This window comes from Tamandua tetradactyla, chromosome 9, assembly GCF_023851605.1.
Source record: "Tamandua tetradactyla isolate mTamTet1 chromosome 9, mTamTet1.pri, whole genome shotgun sequence".
Taxonomy (NCBI): Eukaryota; Metazoa; Chordata; class Mammalia; order Pilosa; family Myrmecophagidae; genus Tamandua; species Tamandua tetradactyla.
Window position 1 is genome coordinate 45,253,373 of NC_135335.1, and position 26,394 is coordinate 45,279,766.

At 37.9% G+C, this 26,394-nt stretch overlaps 1 protein-coding gene across 1 annotated transcript; it reads right to left on the minus strand.

Annotated features, from left to right (window-relative positions):
- Positions 1–2,089: 2,089 nt before the first annotated feature.
- Positions 2,090–18,721, minus strand: LOC143647062 (histone-lysine N-methyltransferase SETMAR). The gene is given in 2 exon segments (XM_077116693.1): positions 2,090–7,406; positions 18,418–18,721. Coding segments are annotated over 2 exon segments (1,161 nt in total). The 5' UTR covers positions 18,532–18,721; the 3' UTR covers positions 2,090–6,359.
- Between the last annotated feature and the right edge of the window lie 7,673 nt (positions 18,722–26,394).

Consider the following 26,394-nt stretch of genomic DNA (forward strand, 5'->3'; position numbering starts at 1 on the left):
TCCTTTCTAAATGTAATCTTTATTACTCTCCAAAACTTTTTCAAAGGAACACATTTCCACATTCCTAACAAAGTCAGTGTTAATTTACTTTAAAGCCAACTTTTGTGAATGTTGCATTCCATGAAGATATATGCCATCTTTTTTGAAAAAAAATTATGAGAAGTTGTAGATTTATAGAAAAATCATGCAGAAAATACCAAGTTCCCAGAGTTCCCATATACTATACCTCTCCCCCACAATTTTCTCTATTATTGCCTTTTTCTATTAGTGTGGTACCTTGGTGCAATTAATGAAATAATATTATAATTATACTATTAACTGTATCCATAGTTTATGTTAGGGTTCACTGTTTGTGTTGTACAGTCCTATGGATTTAAAACAAAAATTTATGCTAGTAACGTATATATAATTCAGTGATGTTACTTACATTCACAGTGTTGAACTACCATCACCACTATCCATTACCAAAACCTTTCCATCACTCCAAACAGAAATTCTGTACCATTCCAATTAAGTATTAACTTTTTTTCCCTACCTGTATTCTAGTTTCTGAGTCTAATAACTTGTTTATTCTAATTATTTCATATCAGTGAGATTGTCCCTGTGTTTGGCTTAGTTACTGAACATATCTTCATGTTGCCGCATGTATGAGAATTTCATTCCTTTTTATGGTTGAATAATATTCCATTGTGTATATATAATCTATATGTATATAATATATATATAATATATATATATATATATATATGCACCATATTGTTTATACATTCATCTGTTGATAGGCATTTGGATTGCTTGCATCTTTTGACACCCGTGAATAATGCTGCTATAAACATTAGTGAGCAAATGTCCCTGCTTTCAATTCTTTGGCTTATATACCTAGAAATCGGATTGCCAGATCATATAGTCATTCTATTTTCGACTTTCTGAGGAGCCACCAAACTGTCTTCCACAGTGACTGTACCATTTTACATCTTCACCAACAGTGAATGAATATTCCTATTTCTCCACATCCTCTCCAACACTTACTTTTTATTTTTAAAATAGTAGCTATTCTAGTGGGTATGAAATGATATATTTGTTTGCTTGTTTGTTTCTAACCTTTTACTTTAAAATATTTTCAAACTTACAGTACAGTTACAAAAATAATAGAAACCCCATATAAAGAAACTCCAACATACCCCTAACCCCCAGATATTCAAAACCATGGATTTTTTTTTTAACTTGGAGATTTTTTTAAAAATGTGTATGTAAACACAAACATACACTGTGTTTGAGTCATTTTTAAAAACTACCAAATTGGAATCCACCCAAAGTTAGTATTTTCTTGAAAAACTCCATAACAGATTTAGAATGTTACTAATTAAAAATTTTATAAACACTATAAAAAATTAGCTATAAGAAGGTGGCATTGAAATGACAATGATACCACCTCTCTCAAAGAGTTGTCAAGGGGAGTAGATCGAGTAGATGAAATTGTTTACTAAGGCCCCAGCACGATGCCTGACGTGTAAGGAACCATTCAATAAATATTAGTGCATCCCCTCTACCACCATCCTCTGACTTTCTCACCCTCTGACTTTCTGCAGGTACTACTATGAACACTTCACCCTCTCCTTCACCAAGATTTCTGACTTGTTAACTAAATAAAGTTTTTATGTTGGTTTATTTTTGTTTTTTAAAACGCATGTATAACTTGATGCTTCAATGGAAAAAGCTTAAGTTTGAGAATGTTAAAATATCATTCTCTAAAAAAAAATATATCATTCACTGAAATTTCTCTAAAATGAAATAAAATTAACTCTAAGCCCATCATGGGGAAGTCAGGAATGAAAACAGCTTAATTCTTTAGTCAGGCACTATAATTGCACATTTAACAAAGGATTCACTAGTGGGTATATAGGATTATTTGATGCTTTATTTAGTTAACAAGTCAGAAATCTTGGTGAAGGAGAGGGTGAAGTGTTCATAGTAGTACCTGCAGAAAGTCAGAGGGTGGTGGTAGAGGGGATGCACTAATATTTATTAAATGGTTCCTTACACGTCAGGCATCATGCTGGGGCCTTAGTAAACAATTTCATCTACTCAATCCACTCCCCTTGACAACTCTTTGAGAGAGGTGGTATCGTTGTCATTTTATGAAGGATGAAGCTACAACTCAAAGAGATCTCAGGAAACTTCCCCAAGGTCACAATAAATACATGACAGAGGAGGGGAGCACACTCCCATCCTCGTAACTTGAGGTTCTTTTTTTTTTCCCCATGCCCTGCTCTTCCTAGAGATTTACTTGTTCACAAAATCTTTATTGAATTCCTAAAATGTGCTTGGCACAGATGCCAGGCTGGGTTAGATATGTAAGCGATCTACTGGAGGGATGCCTGTGAAGGGTGAGGAGGAAGGGAACAGTAGTACGTAGGAAGGACCTTCCGGTTTCCAGTCCATTCTGATCCCTGAGAAAGGAGAGAGGGAAGGATTGGGTGGGATGAGCCTCAGACCCCAGCACACTTCTGAGAGCCTTGCCCATGCCGCTAGGGAGATGTTGGCCAAAGTGATGCTTCCCGTGTTAGGCATGCATGGCCTAGGTTCAGTCATGGGTGAGGCAGCTTGAGGGAAGTGGGCCCGCAGCCCCTTAGGGGGGCAGCCAGTCAGCTGGGCTCCTGCAGTAGGGCCTCTTGGAGGGTGATGTGGGCAGGCATCTTCTGTGGCCACCACCCCGCTGTTCTCTCATGGTGAGGGGGGGGGAGACAGACAATGCAAACAAACAAATGGATGCACATGCCAAGTATTAAAGGGACAAATAAAGCAGAGGATGGGGGTGCTATGTGATACAGGGAGGACAGGGAAGCTTCTCTGATCAGTTGACACTAGAGCAGAGGCCTCAAGGAAATAAGGGAGAAAAAGGTGGGGGAATCTGAGGAGCCTAGCATTTCAGTGGTAGGGAAGAGCAAGCAAGTCTCTAGTCATGGATCCATTATGAAGGTAGAACCAAGAGGATTTGCTGATGATTGGATGTGGGATGTGAGAGGAGGAGAAATTAGAGATGATGCCAAAAGGGTGGGAGAGGGTTGAAGAGGAGTGGGAATTTGGAGTTTTATTTTCAACAAACTACAAGTATGAGCTGCGAGTTAACACCTAACAAACTGTTCAGCAGCTTCATGCCTGGTATTCTGGAGTTCAGGAAAGAGATAGGCTTGGAGTAATCACTACACAGAGGATGTTTAAAATCACGAGCTTAAAGAGATCAGCCAGGACCGTGATGTCTGGTAAGGAAGCCATGAGTCACAGGTGGCTTTTGAGCACTTTGCAGTGTGGCTAATCTGAATTGAGATGTGCACTATGTATTCAATACCTAGTCAAAGACTTAGTGTGAAAAAAAGAATGTAAAGTAGCTCATTAAAAATCTTCTATATTGGCTATATTTGGAAAGATGGTATTTTGGATATATTGGACTAAATAAAAGATTCTTAAAATCAGTTTCACCTGTTTCTTCTTTTTTACTATGGCTACTAGAAAATTTAAAATTACAAATGTAGCTTGCATTATTTTTCCATTGAACGGCACTGATGGAGGAAGCTAATGTAGGCAGAAAAGTCCAAGGACTGAGTCTGGGGAGCAAGGGAAAGGAAAGGTGGGAAGGGAAGGGACTTATTGTGGTTTTTATTTGTATTTTTTAATGGCTAATGATGTTGAGCATCTATTCATGTGATTTTTGGTGATTTGTACATCTTTGGGGAAATATCCATTTAAGTCTTTTGCTCATTTTCTAATTGTGTGATTTGTCTTTTTGTTGTTGAGCTATAGGATTTATTTATATATTTTAGAAATTAAACCATTATAGACATGAAGTTTCCAAATATTTTCTCCCATTCTGTAGATTGTTTTACTTTCATAAAGTCCTTTGGTGGACAAAGTTTTACATTTTGATCAAGTCCCACTTATCTATTTTTTTTATTTTATTGCTCATGCTTTTGGTATAAAGCCTAAGAAACCACTGCTTTACAGAAGGTCCTAACGATGCTTCCATTGTTTTCTTCTAGGAGTTCTATCTGGTTCTTTTATTTAGGACTTTGATCCATTTTTGAGTTAATTTTTGTACATGGTATGAAGTATAGGGTTCAGCTTTATTCTTTTGTCTATGAGATCCAGTTTTCCTGGCACCATTTTTAAAGACAGTATACTTTCCCCATTGAGTGGACTTGGCACTCTTATCACAAACCAGTCAATTGGTCTTAGATGTGAAGGTTTATTTGAGTTCTCAATTTGATTCCATTGGTTCGTCCATCTGTTCTTTGGCGATGCCATACTGTTTGTTTTTTTAAAAACAGCATCACTGAGGTAAAGTTCACATACATAAAATGCCCCCTTTCAAAGTATACTATTCCATGGTTTTTAATATATGTATAGAATACACGTGTATAGAATAATACTATTCTCTAAGTATTAGGACATTTTCATCATCTGAGTAGGAATTTAGATAGCTATAAATGGCCCTCCTTGTGGCCATGCTTTGTGCCTCTCTCCTCCCCCACTCAGGGAACTGTAGCTAGTTCTCAGTACAGCAGTACCATGCTGTTTGATTACTGCAGCTTTGTAATAAGTTTAAAAATTACACATTCGTAGTTTGTGGCATTTCATGAGCATTCTAGTATCTTCTGTTCAGGTGAAGCCATTCCTGATAATGTTATGTGAATATGTAAATCCTAACACATATTTTTTAAACAGCTTTATTGAGCTATAATATTCATATTTACATTTTATCCATATAAATTATAAAATTAACATAGTTACAGTATCATACGGGAGTAGACTGTTATACATAATATGGATCTTTATAACTTGTAACTTTTAAAATGGAGGGCTGTAATTCTTTGAAATCCTAGTGGTAGAATTTTAAGTGTATATGGTAGTTTGGAGCTACATATAGCAGAAAAACACGTTCTTAAACTTAATCCAATCCTGTTGGTGTGAACCTTTTGTAAATATAACCTTTTGATGAGGTTATTTCAGTTAAGGTGTAGCCCATCTCAGTCAAGATGGGTCTTAATTCTATTATTGGAGTTCTTTATAAGTTCTTCTTTTGTTCTTTTCACAAGAATAAAATTCAGACATATAGAGAGAAAGCCATGGGAAGCAAAAAGTCAAAAGTCAACAAAAACCCAGAAAAGAAAGAAGCTAAGAGAGACTGCCATTTGAATTCCTAAAGATGCTGTCATGTACACTGCCATGTAAAAGAAAAGCGAAGGACCAAGGATCACCAGCAGCCAACCCCAGATCACCAATCTTCAGGATGAAAGCATCACTTACTAATGCCTCAGTTTTGGATTTCTCCTAGTCTCAAACTAAGCCAATAAATTTCCATTATTTAAGCCACCCCATTGCATGGCATTTGCTTCAGCAAAAAGGAAACTGAAACAGTATACTAGAGAAATTAATTAGACAATACTATAGCTGCCCAAATAATTATTTTAACTTTAAACATATCAAAAAATTTTTATAATAAAGTGGCTTTTATAATATTCTTGCCTTATGGAAGCAAGCTAAAGATGTTTAGGGCTCCAGAAGTTGAAATGGGGCTTATAAAACTCCTATCTCCTTCTGGGGTCTTGGTAGGGTCATTTCACATTATTAGTATATGACGATGTGAGGCTGCTTGAAGTTTTGAAGGATAATTGCACTAGCTTTGGAGTGCAGCCAAGGATGTAGTGAACATTTTACAGTGTGTTTCCTTTATGACTTTCGGTTCTATACATGATAATAATTTTCATGGTTATAGTTTTCACCATTGGTGGTTATTACTAGGGTTTTAGCAGGTAATAATTAATCATGCCTTCTTCATTTGTTCTAAGTTTAGAAACAAATGTGAAGTAAGATGTAGGACAGATAGAAATAAAAATATAAGCTTTATTACTGATAAAATTAATTAGAAGGCTTAGGTATACAACCACAAGGGTTTGTCTTCTATCATTATGATTAGATTCAGTGAGTGCTAGAAAACTAAAAATAACAGTGATTTTAAATAAGGGAGAGATTATTTCATACCTCAAAGCCCAGAGGTGACAGTTCATGACTGGTAAGAGTATTCCACAGTACTGGGCACTAAATCCCCTTTCTATCGTGATATGCTACTCATGGCTTCCTTTCCCAGAATCATCTTGGGGTCTAGGATGGCTGCTCTAACTCCAGCCATCATGTATACATTCCAGTCAAAAGGAAAAGAGAGGAAGAAATGGGCAGAATGTCATCATTTAAGGACACACCATTTTTGCTTAATCTCATTAGCTAGAACATACTTACTTAGCCACGTCTAAGTAGGAAAGCAAGTATTCTGGCATTTATTTAGCTGAAAACTAAGAATTCTACTATAAAAGTAAAGAAAGTATATTGATGGACAGCTTGTAGTATCGGCCATATTCGTGAGTTAAGCTTATGCAGCAGCTGGCAGAGGTAGAGCTAGACAACGACCGGCCTCTCCTATATGGAGGGGCAAGCTGCTTACCAGAGAAAAAACTTACCTATAGGATAAGTTACTTGCAAGATGGGGAACCTGGGAGGGGCTAAGCCTCACACACTTGGTTCCTTCTCATGTTTCCCACTGAGAAAGGCCAGGCATATTTCTCCTAACTGCTATTTGGCTTTTCTGAGGGACAGTACAGTGAACTGTCATAAGGCAGAAAAGCAGTGCACGATTTGGCACCACAGTAACAAGGTTTTCTTAGTTTCCTTTTATCTAGTCTTTCTCTGTCTTCATTGTCCATTAGATTAAGAAATCTTCCTGAATAGTCATAAGAGAGTTCTTCTTCGGGAAAAATGTCTCTCGCTGCAAAAAGTGCCAACTTAGGTACCATGGAATCAATTCGGACAGGAATCATCAATAGGTTTGGTTCACAAGAATGATTAAGGAATCTTCCAATATTTCCTCTATAAGTAGGATCAACAAATGTTTCCATTACCTGTCCATTATACACATGTTCCCTGATGACTATAATATAATTTGAGTCATGTATTGTTTGTAGTTGAATTCTTCTCTGCACTTCAGAGAATCCTAAAATCTCACCAGCATATTCACAGACAAACCTTCCTCTTGGTATAAATTCCAAGGTACGAAGTCCCCAGCCTTTTTTATCTGTCTTAAACACTTGGAGGTGGAATTGGAGACCCTCCTGGACCACTCTGTTTTTGCACTGGTCACTGCATTGGCACATGATATTACATTCAAAAACTGGCTGGGTATATTTGACTCCCAATCCTATATCTCTGAGACATGAATTATCATCATAGTTCTCTTCATGACGGAGACAGGTACAAGTACCAGGCAGACAGGGAATTTTGAGACAAGTACATCCAGGAAAGGTTATTTGAGTGGGATCCATGTCTGCTCCAGGTCCAATGATATGATCAGGTGTATACTACAGAGAATAGAAACACGGGTTATCCGCACAGCATTGCTTATTTCAAGCAGCTTTTGGCTAAAATAATCCCTAATTCCAATGTTTATTTTTAAAAATAATAAAACCATAAAAACACAATATATGCCTGAAATAATATCTGAAAAGCTATCTCCACAATTTAAAAACCAAGATTAATTTTTAGATGTAAAATTCTGTGGTCTTATTTTATGTATAGGAACAATAGCAGGAAAATTTTTCTTTGTCTTTCTTATCAGAAATTGAAAACTTTTAACCCATTATGTTTCCGTCTTGGCTTTGAATATAAGAAACACTAGAGTTGAATATGATGTTTGATTGCAATTAAGTGTTTTATTCTTGGATTTTAATCTTGTTTACCTATATCTGATAATAAAGATATGAATATTGCATATTTTGAAACAGGTAACCTCAGATCCTTTTTGGGATATAAGAAAGGCATACATGTTACATAAACCAATGAAGGATGGCTTTCTGGGAGCGAGTTTCCCATTTTGTTTATAAGCTTTTTTTTTACTGTACAGTATAACATACATACAAAGCAAAGACATAAAAAAGCAATAGTTTTCAAAGCACTCTTCAAAAACAGGACAGATTCCAGAGTTTGTCATGGGCTACCACATGATCCCCTCATATTTCTCCTTCTAACTGCTCCAGAATATAGGAGGCTTGAGGGCTTAAATACTTTATCATCCCAATCGACTTTTTTTCCTTCTTTTTTGTGAACAATAACATATATATATAATCTACAAATTCCAAAGCCCAGTACCACAATTAGTTGTAGAACATATTTCAAACTTTGACATGGGTTACAATCTTACAATTTTAGGTTCTTACTTTTAGTGGCTCTAAAATATTGGAGGCTAAAAGAAATATCAATTTAATGATTCAGCATTCATATTCATTTGTTAAGTCCTATCTTCTATGTATAATCCCACCATCAACTTTTATCTTTCCATACCTCTCTTTCAGGCTGTTTGGGCTATGGCAATTCTAAATTTTTGATATTGGAAGGGTCTGTCACTAATATGGGGTAGGGAGATGGAACTATCTGATGCTCTGGAGAGGCTGGGCTAGGTTTCAGGACTTACCTGGATCAGGAACCCATCTGGAAGTTGTAGGTTTCTGGAAAGTTACTCTAGTGCATGGAACCCTTGTGGAATCTTGTATATTGCCGTAGGTGTTCTTTAGGATTGGCTGGAATGGTCCTGGTTGGGGGTTGTTAGGTTATGATAGATAGCAAGGTTTAATTGAACCTTGCATAAGAGCAACCTCCAGAGTAACCTCTTGACTGTTTGAACTCTACCACTTATACTTTATTAATTACACTTCTTTTCCCCATTTTGGTCAGGATGTAATTGTTGATCCCACGGTGCCAGGTCTGGATTCATCCCTGGGAGTCATCTCCCACATTGCCAGGGAGACTTTCACCCCGGATGTCATGTCCCATGTAGGGAGGACAATGATTTCACTTGCAGAGTTGGGCTTCCATTGTTTTTTAAAGAACTATTTTTTATTTGAACATCATCTAAATTGTTAAACATTCCCTGTTTTTAAAAGACAGTATTACTTCAACTAATTGTTGTACTATGATTTGAAATTTATTGTTTTTTTGTAATGTTATTTTTCACAAAAAAAGTCAACTGTGATGATAAAAAAATATTTATTTCTTCTTGCCTCCTATATTATACAGCAGCTAGAAGGAAAAAACTGAGATGATGGTATGGTAGCCCATGAACAACTCTGGGATCTGTCCTATAACTATTTGTTGAAGAGTGCTTTGAAAACTATTGTTTTTTTTCTTTCTTTGCTTTGTTATATTTGTTATATTATACAATAAAAAAGTAAAAAATAATAATAAAAAAGATAGTATTACTTACTAGTTCCACTTGAGTCTTCATAATGTTAAAATGAAGCTTTTGGCCAAAAGATTGCAAACAAATTCCAAGAATGGTATTGGTTAATAGATTTACTGTTGTTTCTTATGCAAAAAAAAGTTCTGTTCTTATTAAAGGGATAATATAAAATGATTTCCTCAGCTTTTTAAATGTATCCATAGTTGCCAATATAACATTTATAAAATGTTATTTTTATTTTTATTTATAAAATGTTATGGGTAAAGAAGAAAGTCTTAAGTCTAAAATGGTTAATCTGTATGTGATGCCTGCATTTTGGTTATTTCTTCACTGGTATAATGAAGCACATCTTCAAACTCTTAAGATTAACATAGCTCTCAGAGCCTAGTTTATTTCTTCATGTACATATTAATTCTTGCCCATCTGGAACCTAATTCATTTAATTATACCTGCCTTGTTCTAAAAAGGATTCAACGTAGCTTACAAAGAGGCAAGATAAATGAACAGCAGGTAAGAAAAGTGAGGTAAAGGGAAAGAAAGAGCAAGTCAGTCCAGTGAGCTTAGGAACACAAGTGTGTAGTGGAAGTAGATTGGGTGTTAGGTTCAGCGTGAAAACAGCACTTCAAAGAGGGAAATATGATTAGATGTATGTTTTGCACTATCCCTAAGAACAACCACATTGTTCAGGAGAAGCATTGACTCTTTCCAATATGGAGACCAGAGAGAAATTTCACCTATATGTCCTTCTGAACCATTCTTTCTCAGCAAGCAGTGCCATGGGCTGTTTTTCACTCTATCCTCAAAAAAGGACATTAGCATGCTGCCGCAGCACAATTTGATAAGAGCAGGCCTGCAAGAGACCAGATGCATGGCCTTTAATTCAGGTACAGATTTTAGAGTATCTAGAGGAATGTTTGAACAACTTACCTTTCAGTCAATCTTCCATTAATATTATTTCTCCCAGCCAAGCTTTAGAAACTTATTGAGCAGTGTTCTAGTTTGCAAGCTGCCAGAACGCGATGTACCAGAAACAGAACGGCTTTTAAAAAGGGGGATTTATTAAGTTATAAGTTTACAGTTCTAAGGCCATGAAAACATCCATTAAAACAAGGCTATAGAAATGTCCAATCTAAGGCATCCAGGAAAAAGCACCTTGGTTCAAGAAGGCTGATGCCGTTTAGGGTTTCTCTCTCAACTGGAAAGACACATGGTGAACCTGGTGACACCTGCTAGCTTTCTCTCCAGGCTTCTTGTTTTATGAAGCTCCCCTGGGGGCATATTCCTTCTTCATCTCCAAAGGTCTCTGGCTGTGTGGCATCTGTGGCTCTGAAGCTTCTACCAAAATGTTTCCTTTTAAAGGATTCCAGTAAACTAATCAAGACCCACTTGGAATGGGTGGAGTCACATCTCCCTCTAATCAAAGATTAATACCACAATTGGATGTGTCACATCGCTGTGGAGATGACCTAATCAAGTTTTCAACCACAGTGCTGAACAGGGATTAAAAGCAGCAGCTGGCGCCACAGGACGGATTAGGATTAAAACATGGCTTTTCTAGGGCACGTAATCCTTTCAAACCAGCACAAGCAGCACGTAGTTATAGTCCCTTTTGAGGCCTGTGGGGAATGATGAAGTTAAAAAGTCCTATACTTTAAAAGAGCTGAGCTGGGGGGAGGGATTGACATCCTCGTGTGAAAGATGAGGATCTTAATGAGTGGGAGTACCTGTGGGGGAAGGCAACACTCTGCTTCAAAAGTGATTTGGAGGTGGAAAGTGGAAATAGATTCCATGTGCCTTTTCTTACAACTTTAGCTTAGCAGAGGTGTCCTAAAGGGATAAACAATGGTTTAAAAGCCCTATCAGTCAAATTCATAGGCTGCTGTCATATATAGGATCTATTTCCAGCTTTTAAATGATTCAAAATTGAAAAGTAAAAGGTCACCGAAACATTTTTTTTTCACCAAAACATTTTAAGAGGTCCTTGTAAAATGAAGATTTAACTATGCCTTTGTTCAACTTTTCATGAGGTTGATTTGTTCTTAAAAGCTAACATATTTTTTAGGTATTCTATAAATCACTAAACTCTACGGTGACTTTTTTTTTACATAGATAACTCCTTTGAAGCCAGGTCTGACTTACTGTAGTGTTCGAACCAGGAGAGCACGTTATTTCCTTGTTGAATTGATTTGCATATAGATAGGTATGGAAAAACACTTTTATCTACTTATTTTTACTGATACATTTAAAAGAATTTAGTGACATGTTTTTTAAATTCTGCAACTTAGGCTTGATACCATCTATGTCCTTTTAGGGACTTCGATTTCAAATGGCAGCTAATTTCAAATGACCTGCAGACATCTTCCAAAAGATACTAGAGACTTCTGGATAAATTTCCTGTTTAAAGAAAATATTTTTTCCCTGATGGCTGCAATCACTGACCCCGTTACAAATAATCATTGCAAATTTAGCCTCCATTTTCTCCTCCATAAAAGGGTCAGTAAAAATACTATTCTAGAAAGGTATTCTGCCTGGTTTAGAAAAGACTTAAATAATCTTTTGGAAACCTTCGTTTAATTTAACATATGATTAAGTAATTGTCCATCTTTTCAATAACCTATTGGAAAATTATCTTTTGTTTTCAGAAACAGTGTTATGACACTGACTGGACATTCTATGCAAGTATTTATTTATGGGTCATGCAAACTGTTACACTTTGAGTATCTCAAAGATAACAGAAAGCGAGTCAGAAATTCGGAGTCAAATGACCTGAAGTTAAATGCTCCCAATTCATACCACTCTTTTCCATAGTCTGTACCGTACTTCCTGGTACAAAGCCAGAGACCAGGCTGATCCAAACCAGTGTTATCCTGACCGTTGTTTGTGCCTGGTTAAAGCCAAGGAAAGATGAAGTGTGGGAGATAATGACCACAGTGGACATTTATTTGCACCTACTCAGATCCACTCCTGTTTCTTTTGATAAATTACCCTGATTCTTCCCAGAAGAACCCTTCTCACTTTCAGTCTCAGTGATTTAGATGGGAGTCCAGGTTGGCAGGGACCTAGACCTGGCTAATCAGAACATCATACATGCCTGTCCACAGTATTTGGTTCAGGGATGACACACGACTTAAGCCAGGCCAGGGAAATTCAGTTCTGGAGCTTCTGCTGAAACAGCCAGGGAAGAATTCTCTTGTCACTGGGACAGTTAAACCAGTAGTGTGTATACGTGGCATTCCCCGGTGCTACCATCCAGATAAGGCCTACTAAGTGCGCAGACAACAGCAAAGGGGAGCAGGAATGAGATGGGGGTGGGGTGAGTGATGGAAAGAAATACCTGACATTGTTTGAGTCCTCTAGACATGCCTATAGATACCATTCCTGGACTTTTCTGTTATTTAAGGCAATTTCTTCCCTTTTTGCTTGAGCCAGTTTGTGTTTTTGTGTTTATATTTCTTGAAATCTAAGTATTGAGTTCCAACTGATAAACCCAGGGTGGAAGCTGAGAAAGAATGACACCAGAGAAAGATGTAAATGGACAACAAGCAATAAGGTCTTCAAGTGGAAGGTGAGGCTGCTGCAGGAAGCCAAATAGGAAAGGTATGTCACTGTGCCCTGGAACACTGGGCAAGCAGTGGACATCTTCTTATGCAGAACACGGAATATCCTAAAGGAGAAACATACAGTGCTAAGCTTTGGGTTTTAAGTATAAAATAAGGGAAAAAACCCTATACTTGGGATACTTATCATGAAATTTAAATGAAATAACACCATATTCAGTGCCAAGTATTTTGCACTTTTAAAAATACTACCTTCCTTCAATTCTTCTAGGTATTATTTCTAGATGTTATATTTTTAAAAAATCATATTTATGGAAAGTTATTTAATATCATTAAATATTTCCTTATCTAACTCACTGGTTGCTGTGAAGGAAAAAATGAGGGAATGCATGTAAAAAGTGTATTCCAGCAACTGGCATATAAATATTTAATAAAATTATGCAGAAGTATATAGGAAGGCGATGAAGAAAATAGGTTCTAGCATTAGTCTTCTCAGGTTGAAATATACTCACACCAAAATTGTGTCTGGGAAACCAAATGCTATCCTCCATTATTTATCCAACTTGAGGGGGAAATGCAAACAGCTGATCTTGACATTCATCAACAAATACTGCCTTCCCATCCATAATTATATTCAGATGGCGGGATTTATTTTTTACTTTTTGAAATGATACATTTTATTTCTTTACTTGCTTATTCTCTATCTCTTCCATTATATTGTAAGCTCCAAAACTAATAGGACTTCTGTTTCCTTAGTACCAGACGCAGTTTCTGGCATATAGTAGGTGCCACGCAATGTTTGCTGAATGAATAAATTCCTACAATGATAAATTCCTGAATTTTGACAAACTTGTGCAGTAGATGGTTTGATATGATGGCTCCACCTTCCTTTTCCCAAATTGGCTGAAAATGAATCCCAAACCTCCTTCAAGTCTCAGTTGTTCTCATATGATCTTTATTCCATCCCAAGAACCAATTTTATAAGGCATATAGTTGAATGATGGCACTTGAATAGGCACGTAGAATACCCTGCCCCTGCCCAAATATTTCTCTTTCTAATCTGTGAGTGCTTGAAATCATACCTTTAGAGGTTCATTTCCTTGTATTTTCAAAGTATTTTAGCCTTAAAGTTCTCTAATAAATTACTGACTCAGAGATCACATGGATAAAAGGTTTGTTATATTTTATATTTAGATAAAATTTTAAAATAAAATCTTATATCCCTCTAAGAGGAAGTCTTCATCTTATCTTGCCTAGGAAAATTTTCAAAGGCAAATTTTTGGTAGAGTAGGAAGGAATGCACTGACTCCTCAGTTTTGGATAGGGTCGTCTGACACTTCTCTATCAAGATCAACTCACAGAAAACGGTTTGATAAGATAATTTACATTAATATGTAAATAATTGATTAAGGTAATCAATGGGCTGTTATCTTATCTAAAAGAAGTTGAAACTTTAGATGAAATTGGACAATTTACACTCTAAGGGAACATGGAGCCCCTAGACTTGTATTACTATATCATTTGTCTTGTAATTCTTTTTTTTCTCCTCCATCAAAAATAACATACATACAAAAAGCAATAAATTTCAAAACATATCTCAACAATTAGCTGTAGAACAGATTTCAGAGTTTGGTATGGGGTACAATTCCACAATTTTAGGTTTTTACTTCTAGCTGTTACAAGACACTGGAAACTAAAGGAAATACCAATATAATGATTCTGCAATCATACTCATTTGTTAAATCCTATCTTCTCTGTTGTAACTCCACCTTCTCCTTTGATCTTTCTCAGGTGAAGGGATTTAAAAACAACCTGCCAAGGAGCACATGAAGAAAGGGATTTTTAATCATTTCTCATAGTATCATAAGTTTTATTTTTTTCTAGTGAATATCAGTATAGAGTTGATCATGCAATATTTGGGAATAAATGCAAAATGAGTACTACAAAATGCATTAGAAACTAAGTCCTTGAAGCAGTGGGTGAAGATTTCAATTTTTTTGACAGAAAACCTGAGAGAAAAAGTTTTATAAGCCATGGTCACCCAACAAACCAAAAAGGGAAACAGGGGATCATATTTTGTTATGGATGGACTCATACTTCGCACAAAGACATTTCAAATAAGTCCTGACCCTGGTTCTGTGGCAATGAACTCATTTGTAAATACGATCTTCAAAATTCTTATTAAGATGAGGCCAAAATGAATTAAGGTGGGCCTTAGTCCAACATGACCAGTGTCCTTATAAGGAAAGGAAATTTGGAGACAGGCGGGAGATGGTTATGTGAAGGAGGTAGCGGTACAGTTATGAACTGCTGTCATGTACCACCAGAACATCACAGACCTTAGAGAAAGCATGATCTTACCAACACCTTGATTTTGGACTTCTAGCCTTGAAAACTGAGATATAATAAGTTCCTGCTGTTTAAGCCAACCAGTCTGTGGTACTGTATTAGAGCAGCTCTGGCAAACTAAGGCACATGTTAACTATTATTACTACTCTCTTGAAAAACTTTGATTAAAAGTTTGACTTTTCTGAGTCACATTCTGTACTAAAACCCTAGACACTGAAGTAAAACATTGTATGATATTCTTGGCTTAAAACCTAAGCCTTGATTCTGAAGTGCTGTGAAAAATTTCATTTCTTTTTTTGGCTGTTCTGAAACACAGCTACAGGAATCTTCGTACTTGGCCTCTAGCCCCATAAGTTTGTTTTTGCTCCAGCAGCTGTTAGGAGACTGTGTGCCAGATAATTCTCATCAAGGTCCAGTTTAGGTCATAGAAATGAGGTTTGAAGCTGTTTCCAACACCTGAAAAGTGGTTAAATACAGTTCTTTGCTCAAGAGAATCAGTTTATTTTTGAGTTGGCTTTCAACAGAGGGCATTACAATATGCTCATTTCCAATCTGGACATTTGAATGTGTTTTTGCCTTTTACACAGTACCTCAAAGCAGACTAGGCACAAAGTTACTTTTGTCTTAATTCTTATCTGAGCCTATGCATGTTGTCTTAGTTTACCAAGTTTGCTTGGTAATATCATGGACTGGTTGACTTAAAACAACAGGAACTTGTTGTCTCACAGTTTTTGCTGCTAGAAGTACAAAATCAAGGTGTCAGCAGGCCATGCTTTCTTCAAAGTCTATAGTGTTTGGTAGTATCCTGCCATCAATCCATAACTCAATTTCTGCCTCTATCAGGTGAGATGTGTCTCCTTCTGTCTCCTCCTAATGTGTCCAATTGTTCTTTGCTTATCAGGGCTCCAGTCATTGGATTAAAGCCCTCCCTGATTCTCAGTTTGTTCTCATTTTAATTAATGGCATCTTCAAAAACTCTAATTTAAAAATGTGTTCACAACCACAGGGCTTGGATAGGACTTAAACATGTCTTTTGGGGAGACGTGGTTCAATCCATAACACATACGAAGCAGGGTTGGGGGCAAGGAAAGTGCTCTGACCTTTTATAATCCTGGTTTTCAGCTTTATGAACACTTGGAAGACAACTTGCCGAAGGCACTTTTAGGCTGTCATTCAAATATTTCAAGCATGTTTAATCTTAACGGTAAGACTATAAACTCCTTCAAGAAGGGAACTTGTTTTCTTTTTGTAGCTCTAACTCTACACAGGATTGTACATATAGATTATGTTAGAACACTGCAGGATTAAGTCTTAGTTTTCTGATTTTTATTTACGCCAAAGGAAGGGACAACAACCTAGCACAAAGCTTCCTCTTCTCCCCCTTTTACAGCAATCCCATGCTTTCTATTTCCTCCTACAAGCTCAAGGGCTGGGTTGTGTGTCTTCACTATTTTATCTTCCAGGCCTAGCCTAACAAGGCGCTTGGCACAAGATAGGTACTCAACAATTTGCTAAATATGTAATAATATTTTTGAACTGTTGTTCAGCAATGATTGGTCTTTAAAAAGTTTTCAAGGATCAGTGTTTAACATGGTCCCAGCCAATCATATTGTTAATCAAAAACTACAGGAGGCAGTTAGAGAAATAATAACCACTTCTAACAATAATATCCTGCTTTACTCTTTGGAACTGCTATTGACTCTATTATGTCATTTGATCCTCACACGAACTCTAGGAAGAAGGGATAGTGATAAATACTGGTTATGGATGGGAAAAGGAATATGAGTTTTAAAATTATAAGTGTGTTGGTTTGAAAGGATGTATGTCCCCTTGAAAAGACATGTTTTAATCTAAATCCCATTTCATAAAGGCAGAATAATCCCTATTCAATACTGTATGTTTGAAACTGTAATCAGATCACCTCCCTGGAGATGTGACTTAATCAAGAGTGGTTGCTAAACCGGATTAGGTGACGACATTTCTCCACTCATTTGGGCGGATCTTAGTAAGTTTCTGGAGTCCTATAAAAGAAGAAACATTTTGGAGAATGAAAGAGATTCAAAGAGAGCAGAGAATGCTGCAGAACCACGAAGTAGAGTTCACTAGCCAGTGCTCTGGAGATGAAAGAAAACACCTCCTGGGGACCCTCATGAAACCGGAAGCCAGAAGTCAAAGCTAGCAGATGCTGCCATGTTCGCCATGTGCCCTTCCAGCCAAGAGAGAAACCCTGACCATGTTCGCCTTCTCACTTGAGAGACAAACCGTGAACTTCATCAGCCTTCTTGAATCAAGGTATCTTTCCCTGGATGCCTGTGACTGGACATTTCTATAGACTTGTTTAATTGGGACATTTTCTTGGCCTTAGAACTGTACACTAGGAACTCATTAAACTCCCCCTTTTAAAAGCCATTCGTTCCTGGTATATTGCATTACCACAGCTAGCAAACTAGAATAAGAAACTCAGACTCCGAGAAATAGCTAAGGTGCAGACCTAGCTCTCCAATCTTCAAGTCCAGCACTCTTTCCTTTCAGGCCAAGAGGTGAGAAGCTATACGAGAAAGGGCTCTGAGGTCATTAACAGTAGTTAACATTATTGAGCTTACAAGTTTTTATTTCTCAAAAAACCCAGGGAAGAGATAACATTATTTTAATTGTACAGGCGGAATCCAAGGCTTAGGAGGCTAATTCATTTGGAGGGAGTCAGCAGCTAAGTGAGAGCGGAAGACCCCAGCTAAATCTGACACTTGCGGATAAATTCTTAATCACGCACTATGCTGAGGCCTGTTAATAGGCCCCGGGCCTTATTTTACAAATAATCAGAGAGGCACTTGATTTCTCCTGGATCACACAGTAAGCGCTGGTCCAGAAGCCGGTTTCCAGGAGTCTTTCTCCAAGAGACCTCACGAAGCCTGTTTCTGCCCTTCAGGGAACTGCCAGTTCCGTTGGCAAAAAAGTTAATTCCTTTGTTAAGATTACACCGCGAATGCATAGGAAAAGACGGAAGCCTGTGCTTTTAGGAGCTATTCCGGCAGCAAAACAGCAGTACGATGGGCTAAGAAAAGACTGGAGAGGCTTGGAGTTAGCCAGCGGTACGATTCACTCAGAAACGCAGGACCACGTGGGTGGCTGCGCGCGCATCTCCGAGCGCCGCCCCGCCCTGCCCCTACGTGAAAGACGAGGCCCACCGGGGGCTGCGCGCAGCTCTACCGCTTGCCCAGCCTGGTTTCCCACCTGGAAAGGTGCCGGCTCCGAATTCGGGGGCCACGCGTTCACAGGCACGTTCTCCAGGCCCCGGGCGATATCTGCCGACCCTGTCGGATCCTCCGGTGCCTCAGCAGCTTCCATTACGAGAGGCCGCGCCCAGTCTGCAGTTTCCGCGAACTTCTAGCCACTGCGACCGCGCCTACCAGTCTGACCTTCTCGCGCTTTCCGGAAGGGGCTGGAGCCGCGGCCCCGCGGCCTCATGGGAGTTGTGGTTCTTTCCCTCCGCTCCCAAAGGGCTGCGACTTCTCGGTCCGACCTCCCGTTCCTTTTACGCCGGATGCGCACGGAGATTTACTAAACCGCGCAAGGGAGGAGCAAAGCTTTGGTAACACGTGGGAGTTTAAAACTTTTTTTTTTTTTTCTGAAGCGTTTCAGGAGGATTCGCGTTCATTCTTTGAATGGTTGATAAAACATTCACCAGTGGAAAACACAACACCAGTGGAAAACAAAACAAGCAAACAAACAAAAAACAACAACAAATCACCAGTGAAGTCTTTTAGTCCTGGACTTTTCTTTTTTGGTAGGTTTTTGATTATTTGATTCAATCTCTTTATCTGCTACTGGGCTGTCAAGGTCTTCTATTCTTGATTTAGTTTAGGTAATTTTTGTGTTTCTAAAAATGCCTCCATTTCGTCTCTGTTGGCTTGCAATTTGTTAACAGTATCTTCTTATGATCCTTTTTATTCCTCTGGGGTACATAGTAATGTACTCCCTTTCATTTCTGGTGTAGTTATTTATTTTATTTGCGTTCTCTGTTTTTCTTTCTCAGTCTAGCCAAAGTATGTCAATATTATTGATTTTTTTTTCAAAGAACCAACTTTTCCATTTACTCTCTCAATTTTTTTTCTTCTTTATTTAATTGATCGCTGCTCTAAACTTTGTTATTTTCTTCCTCTGTTTGCTTTGGGTTTAGTGTGCTCCTCTTTTTCTATTTCTAGTTCCTGTTGGTGTGAGGTTAGGTCATGATGTGAAATCTATCCTTTTTCAGCATAGGCATGAAGAACTGTAAATTTCCTTCTCAACACTGCATTTCCTGCATCCCATAAGTTTTCGTATGCAGTGTTTCATTTTCATTTGTCTCAAGATAAATCCTAATTTTCCTTGTGATTTATTTGACCCATTAATTGTTTAATAATTTATCGTTTAATTTTCACACATTGTGAATTTTCCTTTTCTCCCTCTGTTATTGATTTCTAGATTCATTCCCTTGTGATTGGAGAAGATACATTGTGCCATTTTAATCTTCTTAAATTTATTGAGACGTCTTTTGTGGCCGAACTTGTACCCTATTCTAGAGGATGATATATATTGTGGTGTTGATGGTTGAAATGTTCTATGTTTTTTAGATTTAGTTGGTTTATAGTATGATTCAAGTCTATTTCCTTATTGATTTTCTAGCTAGATGTTCTATTAACAAAAATCCTGTGTTGAAGTCTCCTACTATTAATGTAGAACTGTCTCTTTTCCCTCTTCAGATCTGTCAGTAGTGCTTCATGTATTTGGGGGCTCTGCTGTTAGGTACATATAAATTTTTTATTTTTATGTCTTTTTATTGAATTGACATTTTATCACTATATAGTGTTCTCCTATCGCCTTTGTACCAGATTTTGACTTGAAGTCCGTTTTCTCTGTAATTCGTATAGCCACCTCAACTTTCTTTAGGTTCCTAATTTGCATGGAATATTTTTTTCCATCCTTTCACTTTGAAACTCCTTGTGTCTCTGAATTTAAGGTGAGTTTCAGAAACAGCACATAGTTGGGCTATGCTTAAAAAAAAAGTCCATTCTGCCAATCTCTATCTTTTGACTGGACAGTTTAATCCACTTATATAGTTCTTCCTTTATTTAAAATTATAAAAAGCTATTAGGGAAATTATGTGTTTGCAGAAAAATCAAACATAAAATACTTAGTTCCCATATACTGCCCTGTTATTAATACTTTAAATTAGTGTGGTAATTTTGTTACAATTCGTGAAAGAACATTTTTATAATTGTGTTACTAGTTTTAGGCCATTGTTTACAGTAGAGATCACTGTTAAAGTAACTGCTTCTCATCCCCAGAGAACCTCTTTTGGTGCTCAGATGTGGCCTCCTTTTCAACCGACAAGGCAAGCAAACTCACTGCCCTCTCCCCTCTATGTGGGACATAACTTTCAGGGATGCAAACCTCCCTGGCAACGTGAGACAGTTTTAGGTGTGATAGAGTGGCTAGAGGGAAGTACCTGTAACTGTAGAGCTGTGTTCCAGTAGCCTTGCCTCTTGAAGATGATTGTGTAATGATATAGCTTTTGCAGTGTGACTGTGTGATTGTGAAAACTTTGTGTCTGATGCTCCTATTATCTACAGTATGAATAGAGGAGTAAAAAATATGGATAAGATATAAACAAATAATAGGGGAAACAAAAGTTAAAATAAATTGAGTAGATTGAAGAGGTATGGCATGTATGGGTTTTTTCTGTTTTTTTTCTTTTGCTCAAGAGATGCAAATGTTCAGAAAAATGATCATGATGATGAATACACAACTGTGATGATTTGTGAGCCATTGACTGTAACAGTGTCAAGAATGTATGTTTTGTTTGTTGTTTACAATAAAAATATTAAAAAAAAAAGTAACTGCTACTAATGCAGGACTATTTTTCTACCATTGTACTGTTTTGTTTTTTTTGTAAGCTGTATACCCTTTCCCCCCCCAGTTCTTCCTTACTGCTTACTTTCACATATATTTGATCTTTTGTAGTGAGCCATTTTGGGTCTTTTATTTCCTTTTGTGTAAATGTTTCCATTATATTATTTGTGGTTACCATGGGGCTTGAATTTAACATCCTAAATCTATAGTCTTATTTGATTTGTTATTAATTTAACTTCAGTAGCACACATGAACTTTGATCTTATACCCCTCCATTATCCCACTAAGTACTCATGGAATAAAATTCCTTTTCTAAGAGCAAGTTTGGAGGGGAAGATAGGAAATTGATTACAAGTAGACTAGTACCAAGGTGTAATGAGTAAGGACACAGGATTTGAGATCAAACATGCCTTAGTTCACATTCCTGTTGTGCCATTTTGTGACCATGGGCAATACTAGCTAACAGGTATTGAGTTATTAGTAAGTGCCAGGCCCTGTGAAAAAACTTTGCATATTAATTAATTTAATTCCCATAAGAAAGTACTTGAAACACCCTTCAGGGCATCATTTAGATTCAATGAATCATTCAGATTCATAGGATATAAGAAACTGCACTTGGTGTTAGGTCCTCTGAGAAGGTTATAGGATAGGGCACAAAACCTGCCAGCTTTGACCCCCCACCCCCGAGATGATGATTCAAATGTACAGAGAAGCGATCCTCATTGATCAGGTGTGAGAGGATCTTGAATTATTAACCTTACACCCCATCGGAGCCATAAGCAGGGTTCAAGGCACTTAGGAAAATGCAAATCCATAGTGCCCATATTTATAGTTCTCTCAGTCCAAGTGCAGTTTACCATCCGGGGTCATTTTTACTATAAGCAGCAGATAGCTAGGGTAACAGCTATACCACTAACTGAAGGTTATATTAAGGTTTTGTTTTTTTTTTTTCAATTCTTTACCCACAGTGCTATTAGCCACTTTTATGGAAACAGGCAAAGAGAGCCACCCTAATCTCCTTACCTATAAAATAGGGATAGTGATGTCTACTTCTTAATGCTGTTATGAGTTTTGAACGAGATAAAATGGTAGGACAAGTAAACTCTTACTAAATATTAGTATTTATGACTCAGATAATTTTCATTTAAATTTTTAAAATTGTTTTCATTTTCAAAATGTAAAAAATCTTGACAGCTTCTTCTGAGTGGAAGAGGGAAGAGGTGAAAACCAGATCCCTTCTTCAATCTCTCTTTTACTATGATAATATTTTTTTCCATTGCTCTTGTGTATTTCTTCACTAGATTGTCACATATTGGTGTTGTGTAAATGTCTGTCTAGATTTTAATAACTTCCCTCTACTTTTCTTAGTCTTCTTTTCCACTTTATAAAAAAATAATTTTAAATCTCACTTTGGGATTTGATTTTGATGTACATGTTGCTTTGTTCAGGTGCTTAAAATTAATTTGCTAATAGAAGAGTGTTTGCTGCAGAAAGAACGTTTTCAGAAAATTCATAATTTTGAAGCATGACATCCAAATGCTATTTGCCATAGGCCTCAAAGAATGGATAGGATTTAGGAAGATTAGGAAAAGGCATTCCAGGCAGAAGGGAACAGCAGTGACAAAGGCATAAATAGAAAGGTGTATATAGGAAAAAGGTAATTTCAGATTAGGCAAGAAATAAGGTTCATTTCATTTTTTAGGAATTATGAATGCTAAGTGTATTTTGCAGATATTCAAAGTGTATGCTGTTCTTTCAATTTGAGGAAAGGGTCTACACATCGATTACACGCACTGTGTTGTGTTTACCACCTTGGGGGAATGTACACATGAAGACATGGAGTCCTAGGAGAGCCTACAACCTAGTAAGCAAATAAATACATAGAGAAAGTAATAAAAATTATAGGAATGCTATGAAGAAAGAATTATGGGAGCAGTGAGGAGAAACACTAATATTTGTAAACTGTTGTGTTAGTTTGCAAGCTGCTGTAATGCAATATACCAGAACTGGAATGGCTTTTAAAAAGGGGGATTTAATAAGTTACAAGTTTATAGATCTAAGTTATGAAAATGTCCAAACCAAGGCGTCCAGGGAAAGATACTTTAATTCAAGGAAGGCCGATGGGTCAGGAACATCTCTGTCAGCTGGGTAGTTATATGGCTGGCTTCTGCTGGTCCCTTGCTCCTGGACTCTGTTGCTTTCAGCCTCTATTCCTGTGGGGATTCCTCATTTTGCTTCTCTAGGGCTGGCTTTCATCTCTTGGCTTTCTTTGGCTCTCTCCAGGTTCTGACTTGCTTAACATCTCATGGCGCATCTCATGGCGAAGTCAACTGGGCTCCACGCATTTCCAAACATCCGTGTCTCTGTTCTCTGCCTGTCAGCTCAGCTCTGAAGTTTCTGTGAGTGCTGTCATTTCTGTTGTTTCTGACTCTAAAATGTTTCTTCTTCTAAAGGATTCCAAAAAACTAATCAAGACCCACCTGGAATAGGTGGAGTAATATCGCCAGCTAAACAAAAGGTCACACCCACAACTGGGCATGTCACATCTCTGTGGAGATAATCTAATCAAAAGTTTCGATTGGACACGTCACATCTCTGTGGAGATAATCTAATCAAAAGTTTCTAAAGAATCAGCTGCCCCCAAAAGATTGAATCAGGATTAAAACATGGCTTTTCTGGGGTACATAATGTTTTCAAACCAGCACAACTGTTAAACTCCTTCTTGGTAGTACTGTCAACTCCTTTGGAAAAATGTCTCATGATTTATTTTATTTTATTTTTCAGAAGCTACCAGTGTTGTTAGTTCAAGAATAAAAAATTCAGTTCATGTCAGCTTTTCAGTTTTGTTTTTATTTTAATCTTGCAGGCAAAGGATCCAAAAGTTATTTTATAGAGTGTGAGATTAAATAATGAAAAGATATTTTCAGGCTGATATAACTAATCCTCAGAGTGCCACGCAGTCAGCCTTTCATCTTTTCCAAGTTTGAAAACCTATCTTATTTTCTCTTGACACCTGCTCTTTACTGATCATGAGCCTGGATCGTCAAGATTTGTTCTGAAAACCATTATAGCTACAGGGTGAAGAACATATCCTGGACATTGAGTTGCACATATTGACTACTATAAATGTACCTTGGACCTAAATATTACATTGATTATTCAGATTTCTAAGACTTTTCACTGGCAGTAGGCAAACCAATCTGATCTGTAATAAAGAAGAAGATTAAAGAGAAAGAAAATAATGCAGCAGAGTAACATTCTGTGCTATAGGTTCATTTATCTTTAGCTACATTTTGCAGAATGACTGACTTTTTTTTAGCAAAAGTTGCACTTAATTAAGAAATGTTTTTATATGCTTTTTGTAAGTATTGTAATTAGGTTCTGTGTGATTGTGTATGCAAAAGTGTTTTTCATCTGCATCTCACTAGCATTATCTGAGCTTAATCTCCTGGGATGTATTTTTTTCTTTTTCTTTTTTTCTTTCTTTTTTTGGCATGGGTAGGCTCCAGGAATTGAACCTGAGTCTCTGGTAGGGCAGGTGAGAATTCTGCCAGTGAGCCACTGTTGCATCTCCCCTGGGATGTATTTTATAGCCAATTATGAAAGGACTAAAATTGGGAGAGGTTAGATATTTCTTGGTGTCAGTAGTATCAAATAGTTTGGAAAATCTGAGCTTTCCCAATAGCTGTTACTACTAGAGATCAGGTGGGCATAATAGAAGTACTGGGTTCTCTCTTCAAATAAGATTGTATAAATGAACAAGGTATAGTAGTTGATACTTTTGGACTGCCCAACTCCTTGCCTACTTCCTTTCTGAGACCATCCCAGCCTCCAGCCATCCCATGGGGGTGGGCTCACCGGTAGTCATGTTTATACCACACAACACTTAAAAGCCTTTTCTCACTTTTAGCCTGTGGGTGCATACCTGATTCAATCTAGGCCAATCAGGTTCTCTTGATGAGGAGCTGAGACCAAAAAAAGCCAAAACTGTATTTATAATTTGGGAGCTGGATGGCAGCTTCATTCTGTAATATAGATGGAGAAGCAGAGGAAAGTCAATCTTTCAAGAGAAGAATGGAGCAGCAAGTAACAGAGAGAGCTTCATGGTTCCTGAGTTTCCATTTCTGGTTCCAGTCCTTTCTTGAGTCTCCCATGATATACCTGTATTCTTCTAACAAATTTTTCCTTTGGGTTTAGCTTAAGTCAGAATGGTTTCTATTGCTTTAGTCAGAGAATTCCAATCATTGAAAGATACTATGCACATTTATAATGGCATTAGTATTACCACTATTATTATTAGAAAGTGTGGGTTGGATAATCAGCTACTTTCTTTGGACAGAAGTTGGTTGGTGTCTATGAATTTTTGTTCATTTTCAATCTGGTAAGCTATTTTTTCCCTATTTTTGCCTAATAAGTCCCAAATGAAATGATTACAAATTAATATCAAAAAGTAGTTAAAAATTATGAAATTTCTCTCTGGTAGAAAGAAATCACATAGCAAAAGCTAAAAGAATTGAGACACAGAGAACTGGAGACTGTCTAGCTGGTGTAAACAACCTAATGTGCTCCTTTCCAATTGGGAGCTCAGAGTCCTCAGGAGTGCACGGACAGGGAGATGGGGACAAGGAGACAGGGACAAGAAAGTAAGTCAAGCTGTGTTCCTAGAAGGTGCTATCCTCGCATGCCCTCCCCCTGCCCCTGTGACCCATGACTCTCCCCACACCTCAACCCCATCACCCACCATGCTCCAAGTGCCCTGAACCCCCCCACACCTCCACCTCTTCACCTCTCCCCGTGCATCCCATCCCTGCCCCACTTAACTGCTCCAACCATGCCTGCCCCAGCCCAACTCACCTCTCCCAAGCAAGTGCAGAGTTTCTCCCTGCCCCTCCAGAGATCCACACACCAACAAGCAGCCCAAGCAGGCACAACTTCATCCCGCTGTCCCTGAGCTCTGCACACACACACACCAGGGCCAGGCACACCGGGGCTCTGCCTCCCAGACACATGCACATGCAGTCACATCCTCCCTACCAGGTGCCCATACATCCATGTACCAACCTCTTGACTTCTGTACCCCAACTACCTACCCCTCACATGTGCAAACTCTTGGCTCATCCCCCTGCACAAGCAACCTGCTCCCGCATCTGGCATGTGTTCACGTGTGCATCTGTGCTACATAGACTCTGCCCTGCACACACATGCACCCCTGCACCAACTCCCCTGTACCTGGGCACCTGCACCAGGGCCCTGCCCATCTGACATCACTGGACCCTGACCTAGGTCCCGCAACCCTGTGACCTGTTCCTGGCCCCTACA